The sequence below is a fragment of the Dicentrarchus labrax genome, unplaced genomic scaffold (assembly GCF_905237075.1).
Source record: "Dicentrarchus labrax unplaced genomic scaffold, dlabrax2021, whole genome shotgun sequence".
NCBI lineage: Eukaryota > Metazoa > Chordata > Actinopteri > Moronidae > Dicentrarchus > Dicentrarchus labrax.
Window position 1 is genome coordinate 29777335 of NW_026136720.1, and position 22139 is coordinate 29799473.

General features: G+C 43.0%; 2 protein-coding genes across 3 annotated transcripts in view; both read right to left on the reverse strand.

The window, feature by feature from the left end:
- zcchc14 (zinc finger, CCHC domain containing 14) overlaps window positions 1–14809 on the reverse strand; it is a 34567-nt gene extending 19758 nt beyond the window's left edge. Inside the window, exons 1-3 of the mRNA XM_051383374.1 lie at window positions 12572–14809; window positions 9865–10089; window positions 3096–3354 (exon numbers count right to left, since the gene is read on the reverse strand). Of these exons, the coding sequence (XP_051239334.1) occupies window positions 3096–3354; window positions 9865–10089; window positions 12572–13066 (979 nt within the window). The 5' untranslated portion in view covers window positions 13067–14809. The remainder of the gene's footprint in view (window positions 1–3095; window positions 3355–9864; window positions 10090–12571) is intronic.
- Window positions 14810–16576: 1767 nt separating this feature from the next.
- jph3b (junctophilin 3b) overlaps window positions 16577–22139 on the reverse strand; it is a 51034-nt gene continuing 45471 nt past the window's right edge. Inside the window, exons 6-7 of one of the 2 annotated variants that reach the window (XM_051383185.1) lie at window positions 18796–18941; window positions 17483–17571 (exon numbers count right to left, since the gene is read on the reverse strand). In XM_051383185.1, the coding sequence (XP_051239145.1) occupies window positions 18924–18941 (18 nt within the window). In that variant the 3' untranslated portion in view covers window positions 17483–17571; window positions 18796–18923. Of the gene's footprint in view, window positions 17572–18795; window positions 18942–22139 lie in introns of both variants that reach the window. The other variant, XM_051383184.1, reaches the window with a different exon arrangement.

Below are 22139 nucleotides of genomic sequence, written 5' to 3' on the forward strand. Positions count from 1 at the left end.
CACCTAAAACCACATACTGTACACCAGCGGGTCACTGGGTGATTGATCGAAAATGAATAATAATGGAAGATAATCTGATCGAATTGTCTTATGAAAACGGATAATTCAGTGAGTGTGACCTAGAATCAGTACAACACACTGCTGTCAACTTTGTCTTAATGTGTGTTTAGAATATGCTATCATGCTGGGGTAAGATTTTTACTCTTTTGCCCCATTTATTTTTAAAGACCCTCCCTCATTCACTGTCTATGTAACTCAACCATAGCTGTCTCTCTCTCGCTCAAACAGACACAAACCAAAGGACTGTGGCGCAGTTTGACCGGGTTGCAATTCTCCAAATGTTGATTATTAAAAGTTTATTACGAAAACCACAGTGCCTGATTCATTTTGAATCGCCACCTAATGTGGGACAATTTACACCTTTCTCAATCAATCAGTCCTTTTTTATGGCAGACATCTCGTCATAGCAGGAAATGCAGGTAAAATTAATTACGTTAAAAGGTTGCTCAGTTCCAAGAAGTGTCCTAGTAAGCCATGACAGTGAGCCAGGCCAGCATGCACAATACTAGGACCTTGGAACTGGCTCACCTAAATGGATTTTTCATGTTACCAGTTACACTGTGCTTTTCCTGCTATGACAAGACGACATGTCTGCTGTCAAAAATGTCTGTGACTCTATTTAGGGGCAATTTTACTGAAGAACAATATGATACATTTATGGTGGATCATTGCGGAAAAAAAATGTTGATCCATTCTCTCTGTTTAAATTGCCGCAAGTTAAAAAAATCTGTGTAATATGGTTCGCCCACAGTTACAAATCAGTATCAGTATCACAGAATGCTTTTTAGCCTTTTTTAGGTAATTGTTTTTGTTTTACTGCACATTTATAGAATCATAAAAATCATTTACATTGATTTTGTTTTGTTTCTAGTTGCAAGTAGAGTTGTTGGAGTTCAAAACAGAACAAAAACCGAAGAGGATATCGGAAGTACATTTGTAAGACAACTCCAAGTGAATGCTAATGTGGCTCCATGTCTGCTGAATGTTTAACATGTTAAGTAACACTTAAAACGTCCCTAATCAATATTTCTATATTACAATAGTCAAATGACTATGTGTAATGTGCAGTGCTGTCAAACAATTAAAATATTTAATTGTGATTAATCGCATTAATGTCACAGTTAACTCGCAATTAATCGCACATTTTTATCTATTCTAAATGTCCCTTGATTTCTTTTTGTCCCATTATTTTTTCTCATTGTAATACTCTTATCAACATGGAAAAGTGGATCGGCTTGCTTTGTGCAAATGTTTTTTTTAATTGAAAAATCATCCATTGTCGCCTGGCTTTGACGAGGAGGCGGAGCATTCGCATCAGCTGTGTGCTTGGCCATCAAGTGGTATTTCAGACTGGACGTGCTGCGATGATAGCTCAGTTCACAACGACAAAACACACAGATCACTTTGGTCTTGTCAATGGAACCATTTGGAAACTTTTTAAAAGTAAACTTTCCATTCAGAATATTATTGGTATCCATTTCGGCGTCTCGCACTCGCCATCCACTCAAAACGTAACGTCTACTACTCTTAAACAAGTGTGTGCGGCGTGCCTGTTGTTTTGTTTCCGGTCTAGCTAGATCCGGTGTGGTGTTGTAGTTTTTCTAACGTTACTAGTTGTTGCAACAGCATGTGAAAAAAACTACAAAGTTTGCTAGGTCAAAAAGAACGTTAATCTCACAATAAAAAAATGTACGCCGTTAAAATGGGTTTGCGTTAACGCCGTTAATAGCGCGTTTAACTGACAGCACTAGTAATGTGACAGGGGTCGTATGAATCAGCAGTTCCCCTCAGTGCTACAAAACATTTTTAGTGTCTTTCAGCTCATTGTTTTGGTTTTGTAGCCTTTAACTGTTTTGGTTCACTCTTCCCACTCCTTCAAATTGGACCATCAACACCAACCACATTATCAAACAGGACCAAACTGGGGCGGAAGATCACTTAAGCCTCCAACATCAGTGGTAGTTAAGTGCACCTTCCACAGGGTAGTCAAAATAACCTTCGACCACTCCAACCCAGCCCACCACCTCTTCTTCTTCTTCAGCTTCTCCCTTCTGGAAGGCACTACAGGTCCATATCAAGACATACCACCTGATTCAAAAACATCTTCTTTCTTACAGTAGTCAGAACACTTAACACCACTTGCTACCACCACTATACACCTCTGAGATGTGTTCTGCCACCCTGATACACAGGAGGCGAACTTATGGATGAAACAGAATAATTCGACTTATTAGACAAAGGGGGGAAAACATGGGAATGTACTGTAGAAATGCCTGACAGGCTGATTTATCTTAATTGAAGAAAATACTGATATAGATCGTAAAGTTTTATCACAACAGGGATTGTTGAAGGTTTAGTGATGATTGCCCTGACTGATCATTCTGAACCTGAAACCACATGCATCCTTAAGTGATATACAACACTGCAGCTCACTCTCACTCACTCACTCACTCACTCACTCACTCACTCACTCACCACACTCACACACACACACACACACACACACACACACACACACACACACACACACACACACACTTAAGCCTTAGGGAAGCATTCTTTAAGCTTAGTTTTAGTGTTCAGATGTGCCAGCATGCCACATCTTGTCTAACCGGGCTTAAGTGAGCATATAGAATGACACACACACACTTCATGCTGATATGCACAGATGGGGGGTGGGGTGAGCCCACACATACGAACATACAGTAAGTCAGACAGAGAGACACTGCGATCAAGAAAAGCACAGTACAGCAGAAAGTATTTCCAATTACCAGTCCCTCCAGGAAGTTGATGTTATGATCGCAACAGTTAACACAAATTCAACCAATCCCCGTGAATTCTTTTATCACATTTAAGAATGCAACAATCCCAAAAAAAGTCTGAAAAATCTTGGAGTGGACTGCATTACAGGAGCCCATATGTACTGTAAATAGTACAGGATTATTGTAAGTGTTCTTCTTTGAGTGAAGCAATCATTTAGAAATGTAGTAGAATATAAAAACAAGAACTTTTTAATGACTTCTCCAGCAGCTCACCTTTTCCTGCTTTCCCTTGGTGGTTCTTGGCTGGTGCTGCTGCATCCTGGCCTTGCCCAGCAGGTAGAGGAGGAGGCAGATGAGGAGGTGGTGGTGGAGGAGGAGGAGGAAGAGGGGGGGGAGGAGGAGGAGGAGGAGGAGGTGGTGGAGGGAGGTCCGGGTGAGGAGGGGTGAGCTCCTGGCTGACAAATTGGTCTCGTCGTGCCATGGTGACCCCTGAACCCGGCCCTGAGACAGTGCCGGCCTCTCTGGTCTGGCTCTGGAGCGGAGAGGTGAGAGATCATTCAGTAAAGGAGAGGTTAAGCCCACAGAACAGAGGTCAGGGATAACTAGATACAGTACAGCATTAACTCCCCAGACTCAAGTACAGCTTGTTTGCACACTGGAGCATACCAATATAACTGTGACCTCAAGGTGGTATATCTTTGCTTACAGCTGGGTCCACTGCAAAAAAGCAAATAGCAAATTCTGCGTCTCCTCCTGTGCGAGCAGCACCTCTCAACCAGTTGCCTTCACAGTCCCGCATGGGCACAAAACCACACACAAGGCAACATTCAACAACCATAGATGAATGCAATGCTTAAGCTCTGTGCTGTCACTGCTTGAACAAACTCGAACACAAAGCAATGCTCTCTGCAGGGCTGGCGCAGTGCTAAAACAAAGTGAAGAGAAAGATCTGGCAGCGCAGAGCAAACCAATATTTAACCAGGCTCGTCCACTGAGAGGGCGCTCTTATTTATAGCAACGTCCACGAGTAGCAGTTGTAGGGAAAGAGTTGACGTCCAAACACACATTTAAACCTGGAGGCGCCTTTTACTGTGGATGGACTGCTGCTCTGATTGAAAGAGGGTTTGATGTGCTTTGATCTGAGATCTCCCACCAAACGTTTCTAACCTGGTCCAGGAACTGCAACCAATCCAAACTTTGGTAATTCCCTTACAATTAGATTTAGGAAAACTCCACCTTAAGACTCCTGTTATCAAAACAATCTTTCAGAGATTGGTAATTTAATTTAGGTTTGTGTTGGATGTACTTTCCTGTAAGTTCTCCTTCAACTGGTGGTTTCCTTGGTTGATTTCACACCTGCAGTTTGGTTCATTTGGTCCAGACCAAAAGGAAATACGGTACATTGTTGCATTTTAGCTCCGGTCACACTGACGAACCAGGAGCTGTAAACATGAAGTTATACAGACTGACAGGTGAATCATTGATTGATAGACAGTACTGCCATCCTGCATCATCAGGACCAACGTGGGGAAGGACGAGGCGTCTTGTACCGCAATGACGGGTACTATTGTGTACTATGTCACACACTTTGTAATTGACTAACCAAAGTAAACAGAGACACATACCACAGTTTGAACTGCTTTTGACTGTCTGATTGATCAGGTCACACTCCCACACTCATGCTGATACCAAACTATTTCCATAAATATATACACGGCTGACACAGATCGATTATAAGATTATTTCCTGAACACTTCACAATCAGCAGATAGATTTATTAGCAGTTTAGCTTTTGAAATTGTGTAGACACTGAACTAGTGTCTCAGTGTACTAGTTCTGAAACAAATGTCTACAAATGTCTTGTTTTATCCTACCAAGCCTGGAGATACAATTTAAAAACCTAAACCAGAGAAAAACACCAAATCCTCCCATTTGAGAAGCCGAGCTCCGAGAATGTTTAGTATTGTTTCTTGAAAAACAGCTGAAAAGATAAATCAGCTAACAAAATAGTTGCTAATCAACTGAACAGTCTGCTGGATGCGTAAATAACCAACTGTTTCCTTACAAGTTCACCATATCAACTTTGTAAGGGAAAAATGTCAGTATTGTGTTTACAGCTTGTTGAACTGCCTTGTGGCCAAAACATCAATTAAAGCAGGTTTAAGCTGAGGATAGAGGAGCATTTCAACAACAACTCCGACCCCCTGGCGAATGTGGCAAGGCATCCAGGCCATCACAGACTACAAGCTGACCAACGCAACCACACCAACCGGCGACGCCTCCTTGTCAGATGAGTTCAATAACTTCTATGCTCACTTTGACAGGGAGAACCAGGAGGTGGCGATCAAGGCTGCGCTCCCTGCAGACCACCAACCCCTCACACTTTCCACCATCGCCGTGTGTGCTGCTCTGAGCAAGACTAATGCACGTAAGGGTAAGGCTGCTGGTCCTGATGGCATCCCTAGACGTGTGCTCAGGGCCTGTGCTGGACAGCCGACTGAGGTCCTGACTGACCTCTTCAACCTGTCACTGGCCCAAGCAGTTGTCCCTATGTGCTTCAAAACCACATCCATCGTGCCGTTGCCCAAACACTCAACTGCAGCGAGCCTCAATGACTTCCGCCCTGTTGCACTCACCCCTACCATCATGAAGTGCTTCGAGAGGCTGGTCCTGGCACACCTCAAAAACAGCCTCAACACCCACACTGGACCCCCTCCAATTCGCCTACCACCAGAACAGGAGGACAGAAGACGCCATCTCTACAGCGCTACACTCTGCCCTCTCCCACCTGGACAACAGTAACACCTATGTGAGGATGCTGTTCATTGACTTCAGTTCAGCATTCAACACCATCATCCCCTCCAGTCTGATCACCAAACTCAGCAACCTTGGCATCAACACCTCCCTCTGCAACTGGATACTGGACTTTCTAACCAACAGACTCTAATCTGTTCGGTTAGACGACCACACCTCCTCAACCCTAACCCTGAACACCGGTGTCCCACAGGTCTGTGTGCTGAGCCCCCTCCTCTACTCCCTCTTCACCCACGACTGCACACCTGTACATGGTTCCAACACCATCATCAAGTTTACGGACGACACAATGGGGATTGGCCTCATCACTGACACAATGAGTCGGACTACAGGGAGGAGGTCTGGCACCTGGTGACCTGGTGCGCCAACAACAACCTGGCCATCAACTCCAAGAAGGCCAAAGAGATCATTGTGGACTTCAGAAAAAAGAATGGCGGCACACACACCCCCATCCGTATTAACCAAACCGAGGTTGAGCGCGTCTCCAACTTCAAGTTTCTGGGTGTCCACATCTCTGAGGGCCTCTCTTGGACCCTGAACATCTCAACCCTGATCAAGAAGGCTCACCAGCGTATTTTCTTCTTGAGGTAACTCAAGAAAGCCTATCTGTCTCCTCAGATCCTGGTGAACTTCGACCGCTGCACCATCGAGAGCATCCTTACCAACTGCATCACAGTCTGCTATGGAAAGTGCTCGGCCTCGGACCGGAAAACTCTGCAGAGGGTGGTGAAAACTGCCCAGCGAATCCCCGGTTCACCTCTCCCCACCACTGAGGCTGTCCACAGCAAGCGATGTCTTTGGAAGGCACGCAGCATTGCTAGGGACACCTCCCACCCAGGACACAAACTGTTTGCCCTCCTCCCCTTTCGGAGGCGCTACAGGTCTCCCCGTTCCCGAACTAGCATGCTCAGGAAGAGCTTTTTCCCATCAGCCTGCTAAACTCTGGGTCGAGGAGAACCCCCACCCCCCTGAACTCCCACTGAACTGTCTCAATCTCATACTGTAAATATCCTAACTTATTGCAGTATATATCTATTCTGTTAATACTGTTCATAATGTAAACTTGCCAGTATATTCATTCATATATCTATAATGTTGTTACTACTTTTTACTACTTTACATATTTCTGTACATTTGTAAATTACTCTGCACTTCTTGTTTATGCTAACTGCATTTCGTTGTTTTGTACCTGTACTTGCAATGACAATTAAGTTGAATCAAATCAAATCAAATCAAATTAAGGGAAAAGGGGGGGAAAACTAATGTTGGTATAATTACAAAAGATGGTTTAGCCTGTTTATTGTTCATGAATTGAAGGTCAATACATGTTTCACTCCAAACAAAACACTAACATGGCAATCCTGTACCATGACTTTCAGACTGTAAGCCAAGCAGCACTGTTTGTAAATCCCTAGTGCCCACAAGATTACGAAATATTATTCCAACTCAAAGTCTGTACTGTAAATAATTTGTCATAATAAACAGTTTATAGCTTTACTTACATATTACCTATGAGATGCAAACACAACAGGAAATTCAAAGCCACATATAAATGATCTAGTCATTGTGGAAAAACCCCACACTGCAGTTCTTCCAGGGTCGTTCTTGTCAGGTTGATGAGATATTATGCTAATCAGGGTAACAGTTTGAAATCAAAAAGATTACATTAGAGTTAGAAGTGTGTGGCTTTCTATTATACAGAGGGAAAACCCAACATGTGCTATTGCCTGCAATCATACACACGCACAGCATGAGGCAGTGGATCTGAAAACAATTAAGTGTGCTACTGCCACATCCGCATGTTACTCGCCTAACCTGCCAACTCTCTGCTTCGTCTGAAGAATGCTAGCGAGGGGAAGCAGAGTCTGACTCTGCTACACTGTAGCTACATAAAGTTAAAAAAGCACTCATGAGAACAACATGAATCAGCGGGAAGGATTACAAGGAAGAAAGAGAAAAACAAGAAGTGCTGAAATGAAATCACAGCTAGTAGCAAACGTGCTGTAAAAAAAATGAAAACTATTAAAAGAAAACAGGCTGTGTCTCAACAGCAACTCCTCCTCCCTATCCTAAAAAAAGTCTTAATTCTGACTCTGGCATTGATTTTTATAGATACATAAAGCAGTCATATGATCGGGTGATTATGCCGGTCTGTACAGGCCCAACAGATGTGGCCAGTGTATAGTATCTGCTGTTTATACCACTGCTCTTCTGTTGTGATCCCGCTGGAGAAAATCTAATTCAACTGTTTTCCTAAGTAAAGTGACTTGTCATCCAGCTGCTTCGTGTTAAAATAAACTTTTGCAAGTTGACTCAAAATGTTGGAGGAAGAACAGACTGCAGTGTCCGGTGCAGCACTGAAGTCTGTCTTATGTGCAGTGGTGGAAAGTAACAGTACAATGGCTCAAATGTAATTAAATACAACTCTGAGGTACTTGGATTTTACATGTTGGGCTATTTTACACATTTACTCAACTATGGTTGAGAGGGAAATATTGTTCTTTTTATTCCACTACATTTAACTTACAGCCATAGTCACAGGTGGCTTTGACTTAGATATGATGAGCAATATTATGCAATAACCCAATAGTATATAGAGTAGTTCAAAAAATGAGCTCCCCTTTGAGCTAAAATACAGCTAGAGTCACAGTAAAAGTTGTGGGACATAAAACCAAAACAGTGGCCTAAAAGACGCTAAAATGCTCTGTTGAGCTGTTACATATACTCATCTGATTGTAAAGGTTCTGTGTACTACTACAATACTTATTTCTGTTGCACTCCTTCCAGCTTACTAGCACTGTGGCTAATGTTAACCCTACAGAGATGGTGCAGCCTTGAGTGAAAGCTACTGTGTCAAATATACATCTACAGTAGGTGACAGTAGGTCTGGCTAAAAGCTGCCCTGCTGTAGATAATGTGCACGACTGCTCTGGTGTACAGCGAAACCCTGTCATTCCCTTCAGAGCGCTGAGGGAAGGAAAGAGAGTCAGAGAGAGAGCATTTATAACTTCCTGGGGATTCACTGGAGAGACACACACACATGCACACACTCACACACACCACAGAGGGTTGATTTCAGCATAGAGAAATGTGCTGACCTGCACTAAGCAGGAGCCAAGGGCAACAAAACACTAAATACAAACGCTCCTCTCTGAGCCGGGTACTTTCCCTCCACTGCTCGCACATGTTTAAACAGTGTGCCTGTCTGCTTCTGTGGGAGCACATAAGTGTGTGTTTACGTCTGTGTGAAAGAGAAGCACAAAACTCCCAACGTCCTGCTCCTTCACCTTTCTTTTCACGTCTCTCTTTACTTGGCTGGCATTGACAGAGTATCAGTTTCTTTCTTTTCCAACGTCCTGATTCATGTCTAAATAATCCCTCCCCCGCTCTCTGCAGGATAATCCCAGATGTTACAGTAACACAGGGTTCATGAACCACTCAGCTCTCTGCATCACTTGGAAATCCCCTCCTCTCCCTCCCCCTATATTCTCCACCTTTCATTACAAAACATCCAGACGGAGGAACAACGTTTGGTTATAAACAACTACAGTCTTCCTGTCTTCTTCTATCATCAATATTTGGACATTTTATGGTTGACCACTGATTTTGTTGTTAGAGAACAGATGAGTAGAGGAGAGGAGAGGAGTACTTTTCGGCACATTTCAAAACATTTATTGCAGGACAGGAATTTGGCTTATCACCAAAAATAAGGCTGATGGTTCGAACTCCACATCCAGCTCCACTGGCTAGTCATCAAACTGCCATTAACACACATCATCAAAAGGATGTTAATGTTGCATTGATGATATAAAGTGCTGCAACAATTTTGAAATATATAATACAGTAATAAAATAATATCAATGACTTTATATCTAAATGTTTTTTCATTTAATGTTAATTAAAATTTCCATGGAGAAAGTGTTCAGTTGGTAGGAACATCTAATGGACATATTAAACAACGGCAAACACAGCAGCCCATTCACTCCAATGAAAGCTAGACTTTACATACTACACTTAAGCATGCACCCCCTACCACAATGAAACTGCCTTCCAACCAATTAACCCATACAATATAATATTATTAACACAGGATAAAACTACCAGAACCACAATGAAATCCTTTTCGTGGAAACATAACTGTTTTATTTAAGAACGGAAACTCACCCTGTTGTCAAATGCACATGAACAATAACACAGCCCCCTAAACTCTGGCTGTGTGGCTCCCTACCTTGTGCCAGCAGGTGCAGTGTGTGTGGCAGGGTTGGCAGGCAGACAGAGGCAGGTAGGCGGCGCTGGCATCAGGCAGGGAGCAGGCAGCGGGGGACAACGAGGCCACAGGCAGGGACACGGTCTGATGGTGATAGTGGTGGTGTGGCTGAGCGTAACAGACAGCAGCTCGGTCCCCGCTGGGGCCAGCTGCTTGAGCCTCCTCCTCCTCCTCCTCCTCCTCCTCCTCCGCTCACCTGCAACAACCAGCATGTTTGGTCAGATGCCAAAATCAGAAAGGCAGCTGGAGGAAGATGTGACAGTTGTGTCATCACTTGTTCTACCTATCTCTAGTCTGAAAATCACAAGAGACAAAAAGGTCTTTTGCTGTCTTGTATCACCACTTGTTAAACTTTGAACTGATCTCTGAGAAAGGAAGTGCAAAAAGACAGTTACAGATCGGAACTTAGTCTTAAAAGAGTCCAAATGTGACGTAGCCTGTACTGTATCATTAAGATTGAGAGCAAAGATGATGCAAAGGCCCCGGAAAACATATCTGAACATGCGTCATCAGTATTGAAGTGGGAACCCTTCCCTTTGCAACAAACAGATGCACATTTGATGAAGGAAGTATCGTTATTCCTCCAAATAATTTTCAAGCTTTACATGTTATATGGGATATATATTCCCTTTCTTTGCTAAATGTACAGTGTGTTGTTCTGCATTCTGTTTGAAGTCAATTAGAACTCCAAGAAGAGTTATGTGGGAGGGGTAGTGCTGCATAAATAGTACTGTCAACATCAACCACAGATATAGAGCTTATAAAGATCCATTGTATTAAAGCCCCCCCATTAAACCTCCTCCACTCAAAATCAGTGTTTCCTCTTGTACAGTGTGCTGTCTGAATGCTGTCTGTGCAGAGTTTGACACTAGAAGGATGTTTTCACATTCATCTGCTGAAAGTGGAAATTTTTGTACTGATTTTAAGGGGCGGGGCCTACCAGCAGGATTTGTGACATCACAAACAGTCAGTCCTGGTCCAGTATCAACTTGTACAGTGTGATGTAGAAACTTGAATCCACCAGTGCACATCCACTGAGAATGGACTTTACAGTGAAGGAGGAGACATCTTGTGTCCAGAAGTGGAGGGAAACTTTAAAAAGGACTAAAGGATTTACATATTCATAGATTCTGACATTTTTAATTAGGTAGAAGCCTTTTTAGAGTGGATGCCTCTTTAAGGATTTGTGAAAACTATGCTTTTTTGTGGAAGAAACACATCAGACGAATGTTTTACAGCTGGGTTCTCCCAAACAGAAGTCATCTGTAATATAAGTTTCTGAAAACATCAGTCAGAAATCTTTCGTCCAAAGTATTTCTCCTGAGCACTGTGATGATGTTCAGTATGTTTTTGAGCAGTTTAATGGGACCCAGGACAGTTCTTGCTCCAGTCTTTGCCCAAAATGTAGTGGATCCTGGTTATTTTGGTTGTTTCTGGGCTGATACTTTCTCATAATAAATCCAATACAGCCTGATATCATTAGAAACTGCAGCTGTGAGAGCCATGCAATTATAGCTGGTGAAAGATGTATCCCACAATCACAGAAGCTATCAAGATTCAGCTGTAAACAAAATAAGATTGGACATAAATGCTTCTGTCAACAAACAAGAACATCTTTCTAATGTGACCTCAGCTGTGGTCGACATCGTAAACTCAGCTTTCACCTACAAGCATGTCATTTACTTTGTTCACCACTGACTGACACATGACTGAGGCAGCCTGTCATTGACTAAGTCTCACCTGTAATTTTGGTGTTAGACATCATGTCAGTGCGCTGTACTCATCTGTAGCATATTTCCTCTGGCAGGACTGGAATTAGTAGGTGTTTCACCTGCTATAATGACTCTTCTTATCCTCCGAGCAGGTTAAAAGCTCACCTGTGGCCGGGGGCCGGATGGATGAGGGTGGACGCTATGAGAACTCTGAGCACCCCGCACTTGTTAACAACACCTAGCGCTTTGGATTTAGGGGACTCTTTTATCCTAAAGGAGGCACTGTGTCAGAGAGATGTGGATTTGTAGCAGAGTAGCAGTCTGCAGCAGGTTGGCATGCAGTCACCTGCTTCACAACCTCTTTCATCTAACTTCTTGTTCTCACAGTGGGGTTACCGCATGTTCTCGGCCAGCCACCGAGCAAAACTCTCACTAGTTATTGGGTTTTATATATGTCGTTCACACTCATGGGACTAGGTATATATGGGTGTTTTTGGAGCTGCTTTCACTTCCTCTGACAACCTGCATGAGAACACATTTCACCATGTTACACTTCTATCACCTGATACAGCCTGTGCCCATTACATCTGAGTGGAAGAATTTAGTAAAATGGCATTTAACAGATCATCTAAATGTTGAGTAAGTACTATGGTGGTACTCAAATATGTCTTTCCATAAGTTTCTTGACATCTATGTAGAACTTGGCAAGTGATTCCATGTCATACTCTGTGTTGGGTTTTAAAGCACCATTTGCTTGTTTCCAAGTATTTTCTACACTCCACTCAGCTAGCATTCAAATGATTTCAAGGAAGAGGGTCATTTGGTAATAGCCAAATTATTTCAACCACAAGCAAATTAATGTGAAATGATATTTTCTGCGTGCTGACAGCTGCTCCCTCCTCCTGGTGACCCTGTGCAGGTGAGGTGTGAACTTCCACTCTGAGCATCCCTCTCACCTGCAGGATGTCCTGGATCTGGCCGAGCTGCTGTCTCAGCACCTGCTTCTGGTGGAAGCTGAAGGCCGGGTGGTGCGAGGCCATGGTGAACAGTAAGAGAAACTGCTCCTCGGTCCTCCCGTCATTCAGCGCCAGGCCGTAGTTATTGATCACCGTGTCTATGTGAGTCAGGGTCCGGTACAGGACCCCCGCCGCCTCCCTGTTGTCCGAGCCGAGCAGGGCGAGGGACACCAGCAGCTTGCTGCGCACCACCTCGTCCGTGATGTTGGTGAGGCCCGAAAGGTCAGCGGGGTTGTTGGCCTTGATCTCCGCATCCCGGAGGGAGTGGTAGTCCTTGCGCGCCAAGTCCTCCAGGCAGGAGCCGAGGAAGCGGAGCTCGATGGGGACGCAGAGGTCCAGAAGGCCGCACAGGAACTCGGCTCTCTGGGCTGAGGTGAGGGAGGAGAACCAGCGGTACACCCCCTCCCTCTGGACACAGCTCCGGCTCTCCACCATCCTCACACATCCACTCAAAGTGAACTTGAACTTGTTTTGTTTTTTTAGGGACAACAGCTGGAATCAAAATGTCAGACTTTCAACTGACAGAAAACTTCCAAACAAAGGGAGCGCGTGCGTGTGTATGCGTGCGTGCGTGCGTAAATGCGCACGTGAGCAGCACTACTCTCGAGAGCTATTTTGTCAACTTTAACTGAAGTTAGTGACTGTCTGTGTTTGCGGCCGCAGCAGTGGAATAAAAGAGGCAACAGTCGTTTCCTTTGTTGGCGGACCGAGCTGGAGGCCTTTCCGAACCATAATCTCACCAAGTCGCCTCACAAGAAGCCAAAGTGGTCTGGTTTGTGTTCAGCACGCAGCACGGCAGCAAGGAGTCCCTCCGCCGTGTCCCTCTCCGCCGGTCGGACCGCTGTCCCCCTGACGGTCCAGAAACAGCTCTTGCAGAAAGGCAGAGGGGATCAAAACACACCGCCCCATTCAAGGAGACGCTTTTTGATCGGAGCCGCCCCGCTGTCCTGTCCCGCACGGCACAACAATCCCTCCCTGTAGAGTTGGTACTCTGTCCTCATGGTTTTCAACAACTTGTGCGAGGAGCCGTCGGCTGAAGTCCCGACTGCTAGCAAGACTGTGCTGGAGTTAAAGTTCAAAAACAAAACTAGTGTGGCCCGAGGCTGCTGCTGCTGCTGCCGCTGGAAATAACATTATAACATTTCCGAGACATTACCTCATCTAAAAAAGAAACAAACTCACAGATACTGGAGGTTTTGTTCACTGCCCATGAATGAATTCCGTGAAAAATATAGTTGTACGCTCCCTGCATTCTGCCATGAGTCTTGAAATCCAGAAAAAAACAGCTGTGTATAACATTATCCCAACTCTGGCAGCAAGTCCAGCCCACCATGTAGACATTACTGCTCTGATTGGCTGCGAGCTCCGTCGATTTTTCGAGGTCTCTCTTGTGATTGGTTCAGAGGGATATCCGCTGCCCTGCTATTTCACATCTTTTTCTCATGCGCTCATACATATCTCAGCTTGGTCACTGGAGCTTTAAAGTGCCAGATACACGTTGAACTGTAATCTATTTAGTATGACAGTCTCACCAAGAGGGAAGCCATGGTCTATATCCCCCAAGACTAATTAAGTTCCTACTTTTAGTATCGTTAACTTTTTCAGTTTTCAGAAGTAAGCTAGCCTCCTCAGATATGACAGCAACATTACTTTAACTAGAAAAATAAAGTTTACAAAGTGCAATGACAGCCACTACTGACTATATATACACTACAGTTATATAGTATATTTACAGTTAACTCCTCAGTGTGCTACAGTGAAGCCCCTTGATGATGACATTTTGTAGTTCATATCTCGGACCAGAAGATGGCGCCAGAGGTCCATGTTGAAACCTGATGCAGCAGCACACTTGCTGATGGATGTGGTGTTGCATCCAGAATGACACCTGACCATGCTTCATCACAGATGATAAAAACATCGTGATATAACTTGACATTACATGTATTAGCTGTAGTTTCCCCCATCCTGCACTTCTGTGTTCTTCTTCTCTACTTCCTCCTCTTCTCCATCAATACAGCCTCCCTCCATCCTCCCTCTCATTGAGAACATTGGTCTCTAGAGGTAAACCCCGCCCCCCAAGCGCAAGCACCGCCCCTCCGCTGACGGAGGAAAATTCAGTTAAGGTTGCTATAGTAACCGTACCCCTCCCTCTCAACCAGGCATGTACCACTCCCTCTGCATCAGGGATGCTGCCTAACACACAACCCCACTCATGAAAAGTATGAAAACACAACACAGCAACACAAAGAAAGAGACAAAAGCCAAGATTCATTTTCTTTCAAACACTTTCATTATTTTCTCCACATAACTCAAAAACAAAACAGAGTAATTCCCAGAAACAGAAAGAAAGAAAGAAAGAAAGAAAGAAAGAAAGAAAGAAAGAAAGGAGAGTCAAACTATAGAGAGAGAGCTTGGCATGCTGTAGCATGCTGCGGACTAACAGGGTGGTGCAGGGCATCGTCACCAGGCTGATGGCATACAGCAGAGCTTCAGTCTGGGACCCAAATGAAATGAAAATATATTGTTCTGCCTCTCGGGGTGCAGGCACATTAGACTGTACTCTTGTAATAATGTGGGGAAACACCAGAAATGAGCCTACAGCCGAGTTTGAGTTCCTATCCATAGTTTGAGAAACGCTGTCAGACAGAAAATACAACAGCGAGCCTCCCTGCCCCCTGGAAGTTGTTACCGATGGCAACAGGCTCAGCCATCCCATCACGTGGAAGGAGGAGGATGCACACACATGTTCAGACACTCCGATGAGCGTTCATGTGCACACATGCAAACAAACACAGAGGCTGGTCTGCCAGACGGGTTCGAGAGACACACACACCCAGTGTCTTCACTGGACTATAAAAATAGACAAATTGTGACTGGTATTTGTGACTGTACTTTGTCTGTCTGTCATTCAGGGTCTTGGATTGGTGGAGGAGAATCTGAGGAATGGAGGCGGTGAATCCCGACCTCGATCCTTGCCACTGCTTGCTTCTACACTACAACAGACTCGCATCATTTCCTTTCATACAGTTAGTTCTTGTCAGGCTGCTTGGGGAATTACTTTGCTCCACATAGAGGCTTCAATTTGTTTCATTTAACCCAGAAAAGATCAATAACTGTTTTATCTTAGCTTCATGATCAGTGCCAAATAGGCTTCTTCTCCAGACACTGTTCCTATCAAAACTTAACATGTAGCGTGTGCTTCTGACGCTTCTTTCACTTTCAGATTTGACGCACAACTAAGATATTACAGTACATATGCATGCATTGTTGTACTTTTATCAATTTGCGCTACAAAAGCAAGGCAAGTGGCGACTAATATTTTTTTCAGACATCTTGCAAGTATAGTATAAAAGATGTAGTCGTTGTCTTCAGGTTAAGTTTTAAGAGAAGCAGTGGGAGACACTGATTTATCAATGTGATATTGTCTTTAAAGCTGTATTTCTGGTGGTGCACGTTACAAGCTTTGCTTCAGTGAATGCAGTATTGCCTCAAAACACCTCTGCTAGTGGTACAGTAGGCGCAAGGCTTTGCCAAGGACGGTCTGTCTTGAACTACCACCAACTCAGAGGAAGCTCCATCCTCTGACTGGTGTGTGTGGAGGTGGGAGAGAGTAGGAGGGAGAGACGGAGAGAGCACAGCTGTCAGCTGATGCTAGTAGGCTGGATGTGGATGAGCAGTGACTGTGTCCTCATGAGATGCTCTTGTAAAGTTCATGAACAGCGTGAAAGGCCACTGAGCTACTTGGAGACCACATACACACACATACATACATACACACACACACACACACACACACATACATACATACTACACACACATTGCTGGAAAAGACGCTGCAGCTTGATACAAACACGCTCACAAAAACCCATTTACACACATGCACACTGCAAACGTACTGTATATACACTATGCAGAGAAGCACATAAGCCTGCATTCATTTGTTCACACACACACACACACACACACACACACACACACACACACACACACACACACTCCCAGCACGAGATGAAGAATGAGAGGAGACAGACATCAGAGCCTGCATGGATGGATGAGAGGGATGGGGTAAAAGCAATGAGTGTGTGTATGTGAGTGTGTGTGTGTGTGTGTGTGTGTGTGTGTGTGTGTGTGTGTGTGTGTGTGTGTGTGTGTGTGTGTGGACAGGGAGCCATGTATGCAGGAAGCACACACTCGCCAGTCTTAAGACACACACACATGAACACACACCTTGAACCATCAGTAACAACACCTGGGCAGGAAGAGGAACCAAAAGGCAGGAGTTATATAAAGAGGGGTGGAGGGTTACAAAATAAAGAATATATCCATCAACATATTGTACATGAGAGAAAATGTTAATAAATAAATTATAAGTTACAAATCTGTTGAAAACTATGATTTGAAGATGAAAAAGTCTGTCTCGTCAGTCCTGTCTGCAGACAGTGGAAGCAGACATCTCGCTGTAACGCCAGCTGTAGCTCTCATGGCCTGGGGATCAGACCGGTTCAGCCCATTTGAGTCTATATGTGAACTACTGAAGCTCACTTAAGTCCAGTTTCTGGACTATATTATCTCCATGTAGTCCAGTTACCCGGACTGCTTCACCCCTCTTTCGTCCACTTCTTTGGGCTCCACACCTCAGCATCTCTTTCACGAAGACTGGACCAAGCATAGCTGAGGTTAGCCCGGGTCAGCCAACTTTAGCCCAAATGATGGCGGAGCCCTCCTTGGTCCTAGTCTTCCTTCGGCCAGTTGCAGTCCCCTCGCCAGGAACACGAGGGAGCAGCAGATTCGTCGTAATACTCATATGAATTTATAGTTGTTGTAGCATAGATAGGCTGACTCTGAAAGTGGTGCTGTCCTTAAATAAAAAAGTGGATAAACAAAATAGCCACTCCAATGTTGAGCAGAATCACCATGACAACCAGGATAGAGCTGTAGGCCTGCGTGGGAGAGAGAGAACGAGAGAAAAAAGGCTGAGTGATAATAATAAGAACACACACACACACACACACACACACACACACACACACACACACACACACACACACACACACACACACACACACACACACACACACACACAAAGCTCACACACAAGCCTGATTTCATACAGACAGTATATCTAACCTGCTAATCAATGTACACACAGTCATTTATATCCATCCTTTACCTTTTCAAAGCAATGCACAACAACTGAGACACTTTTTATTATTCATATGTCAATATATGCAGAACAAAAAGTGGAACACAAACCAACCAGTTAAGTGTAGGTTGTAAAGTGCTTTGCTTTAACACAGCTTAAAGGACCGAACCACTTTTTTTTTTACATAAAGGTCAACGACTCTCCTCTATTTTATCAATGTATCATATGAAATTGTTGTGATTAAAGGATTTCTGTTGTTGAAATAATTTTATACTTTTAACATCCCGTTCAATGGACCTTGCACAACAGCATGCACATCAATCATCCCACTGCTGTCAGGTGAATTCTGGTAACTGTCACTTCAGCTGGAGGAGGTTCTTTCACTGGGTTAGAAAATCCTCCAGCCCTGGGGTTTATAAAACCTTTTCAAAACATCACAAATGAACTCAAACACATGGGTGTCAAGTTAAATACAATGCTCTGACATTCTGAAGATGCAAGGTTTCCACCTGACGACAGTGATATTGATGCTGGCTTTAGTGCTGCTATAACTGATGACGTTGGAGCTTTTTCTGAGTTAATTTAAGCCACAGTGTGGTTGCTCTTCAAATATGTGGAGAAAACCCACATCCTTTTTCTAACTATTGGGTGTACTCACCAATTAGTTAGAAATGTCTATCTATTTCCTGTAGAAAACAGGAGGAAAAAAAGAGTAGGTAAAACTTTCTTCTGTAGCACTTTATAAAACCAGGGTTACAAAGTGCTACAAAAAAAGCATTTGAATGAATATTTAAGTCAAAGTCAAGTAAACTTGTTAAATAATAACACATTAGGGTAAGCATTACCTGAGATAGTGAACCTGTATGTATGTATTTATGAACAGCTAGTCACAATCAACAGGATGGAGCCAAATTGTGTAACACCTTTTAAGTAATTAGAAATATTTTGAATTGCATCCTAAATTGACAGTTAGTGATGTTGGCATGAAATTAAAAGAGACACAAACTGACAAATAATATACCCCAAAGGTAGCATGTGAGGGGAGAATAAGACAGGTCCCAGGATTGAGCCTTGAGGTTCTCCACAGCTCAGAGGAACTCGTTTCAAGAGCTGCTAACCCACTGCCTCAGACCTAAGATATTACTGGTTTCATTGTATTGGTGATTTCTGAAAGCATGACACAATACAAACAATCACATCAAAAGCAAATGTCAAAAAATGAATAAATTGTAATGGTGTTTAATATTTGCAGTGTATTTTTGACATGAAGTGCCCAGTAGCAATGACAATACATGTGCAATGATGAAGGAGCAATTTGCATCTTAAATAAATGATACAATCAAGTGTTAATCCCACAGGGAAGCCCACCTTCCCTGACAGAGTGAGGTCAGAGGGCAAGCTCTGCTGCAGAACAGCAGCCTGGAGCTGGTGGGGAGTCAGTGTCTTGCTCGATGACACTTCAGCAGATGCTCGGTGACAACCTGGGTCATGTGGGTGAAGGCCAATCTTTCTGACCACCTGTCTACTCTGGGTAAATATGTGAAAGTGAATCTAGTTTAATCACTAACATTATCATTGACGCAGTAGTTTTTATTTTTACTTTACACAGAATCCCTCATAAATAGTTTCTTAAACATTTTACCAGTATTTACATAGAGTGAATTTTGGTCTTATTAAAGGATTTACCAAAAGGGGAGGTGCAGAAGGCCTATGGTTTTAATTAAGTCTACTTCTAAAATAATTTTAACAATAGCTGCAGTGGGAGAGGGAAAATGGGACTCTGTGTAACACTACACACTGATATTAAGCAGCATTAGTGCAACATTGTTGTAAATGAATCTGTCCAGAGTGGCTGCTAACAAGGTTTCTATTGATCAATCCGGTGATAGGCTTATCACAGATCTGTGCCATAGATGATTACCAGACCAGGAAGGTGAAATCTGCTGATAATCAGCAGTTTCTACCTCTATTTAGTATGAAATGTGTGTGTTACGTGTGTGTACAATTATAGTACATATATATTTACAGTTTACACTTTTTACAAATCGTTAGTTTATTAGTGAATAATTAGATTATTTTTCAGTCTAATTACTTCATTTGTGCCAAATGAGCAAAGTCATTCACAATAAGTGTTTATATATACATATATATATGTTGGGCTTTTTGTCTTTATTGGATAGGACAGCTGACGATTGACAGGAAAGGGGGAGAGAGAGGGGATGATAAGGATCAAAGAGCCACAGTTGGACTCAAATCTTATGGAAACTCTCTCTCTTAAAGGTCCATTGTGTAACATTTAGGAGGATCTATTGGCAGAAATGGAATATAATATTCAGAGGTATGTTTATAGGTATGTGTATAATCATCTGAATATATGAATTGTTGTGTTTTCATTACCTTAGAATGAGACGATTTTATCTACAGAGGGAGCGGGTCCTCTTCTGCCGTGTGAACTGCCATGTTTTTACAGTAGTCTAGAACAGACAAATCAAATACTGGCTCTAGATAGGGCCTTTAGCGTTTTTCATGTGTTTTTCACAGCCACTATAGTTTCTCATACACGCTTCGAACAAGTGAGTGAGTTGCAATCTGCAACTACAGCACTAGATGCCATTAAGTCCTACATACTAGACCTTTAAAGACCTTTTTTACCAAAATTCTTAAAGGAACTCTTTCTGTCACTACAGTAAATGTATGGTGGTGTACATTGATAAGTTTTATGCAAATCTTTTCTAAATGTTATAATTTATATACTGAAATCAGTATTTTCTACAATTATTTCTTCATCTTTAATTATAACAAAGTGAATTTGCACACTTGCAACCAAAAATGCTTAGCTCACAACTCATTTTTACTACTATTTACCTTTCAGATACACATCTACAGACCCGGTTTATTCTTACTCTTCCTGGTGTGAAATTATGAAAATGTACAGAGCACAAAGCAGTACTCTTCAGAGATAACAAAGATCAGGTTATGCATAATCACGATACAAATTGTGTGAGCTCCCATTTGGTATTCTTTTCCCTTTGCTTGAAACTACTATAAAACACTTTGCTGTCATTAATAGAGAAATGCAACATCTCCCCAACAGCTCTCTTGACCCTACCAAACACCCTTTATAACAGAATGCCTATTATCCTGAAGATAAAGTGCTGGCAAAGAAAAAATAATTTTCCTGGCTGCTTACTGGCATCTTCCTCTGGCACTGAGAGCTGCCATTGTGAAGCATCTCTTGAAGAAAAGTTTCTTAGATCCTTCAGGCCAAATTTAGGCCAATTTCAAACAATTATTAAGGGAAATCATAGGAAAGAAGGTTTTTAACGCCTATATTGACTATGTGTAATGTGAAAATAGCCCTTCGCTGTGACAAATCCTTAGAAAATTAGCTTAGGTCTCCTTTAACTAATCTTTAGTTTCATGGCCCACATATTTTACTACTCTCATCAACCCTACAGCAGCAGCAGGCACCTGCTTTCAGCAAACAGCTATGACAAACCCAATGTACTCTACCTGCCCAGCACTAAATGGCAGACAGTGTTTGCAGCTAGCAGGTGAGGATAGCTCAGCATTTAGTAGTTAAATACTCAAATGTTTAAGACCAAAACAGAGTTATAAGGAGGATGAATGTTGGACTTACAGTGGCCAGAAATGAGCCAGAATGAATGTAAATTGTACAAATTGTTGCTACATTAGCCACAGCAACTCCATAAGGTGATAACATGTCAGGCTCGGAGTGTTTCACTTATTGTGGCGTTGCCCCCAAGTGACCATAAACAAGTTTGTTCTGGCTTTTCATGCTCAACAAGGCAGAAAGACATAAAACAATTTCTATTTTTGATACACTGAGATATGTGAGGCTCTATGGCACAGTTTGAAATTGGCTTAAGTCTTGTCTGTCTGGCAGAGACTATGTTGTCTGCTCTCTTAGTGACCCCAAGGCTCCATTCTAGGACCACTGTAGTTCAGACTTTAAATGCCTTTGGAAAAACACAGACTTAGTTTTTATTGCCATGTAGACCATATACAGCTATTGGACGATTCTGCAGGTTTAGGCATCTAAAACATTTGGCTAAGGTTAGAGAAAGATTGTAGGTGGAGGACATCTGTCAACGGCCGTTGCTCCCAAGAGGATGAAAGTGACACTACACCACCATCCACCACCCCCACACCCTAACAGTCTGCCTCACTACATAAAGTGTGCACACTACTTCCTGCTTTGGCATTAAACACTGGCACTGGACGAACATCGTGAGGTGCAGGATTTGCCAATACGGACATAATCCCACATGGGCTGAAAATTCTGTATCACAAACTTTCTGATCAAAGACAGATGTTGTAATAATAATTAGATAATTAGAGCAC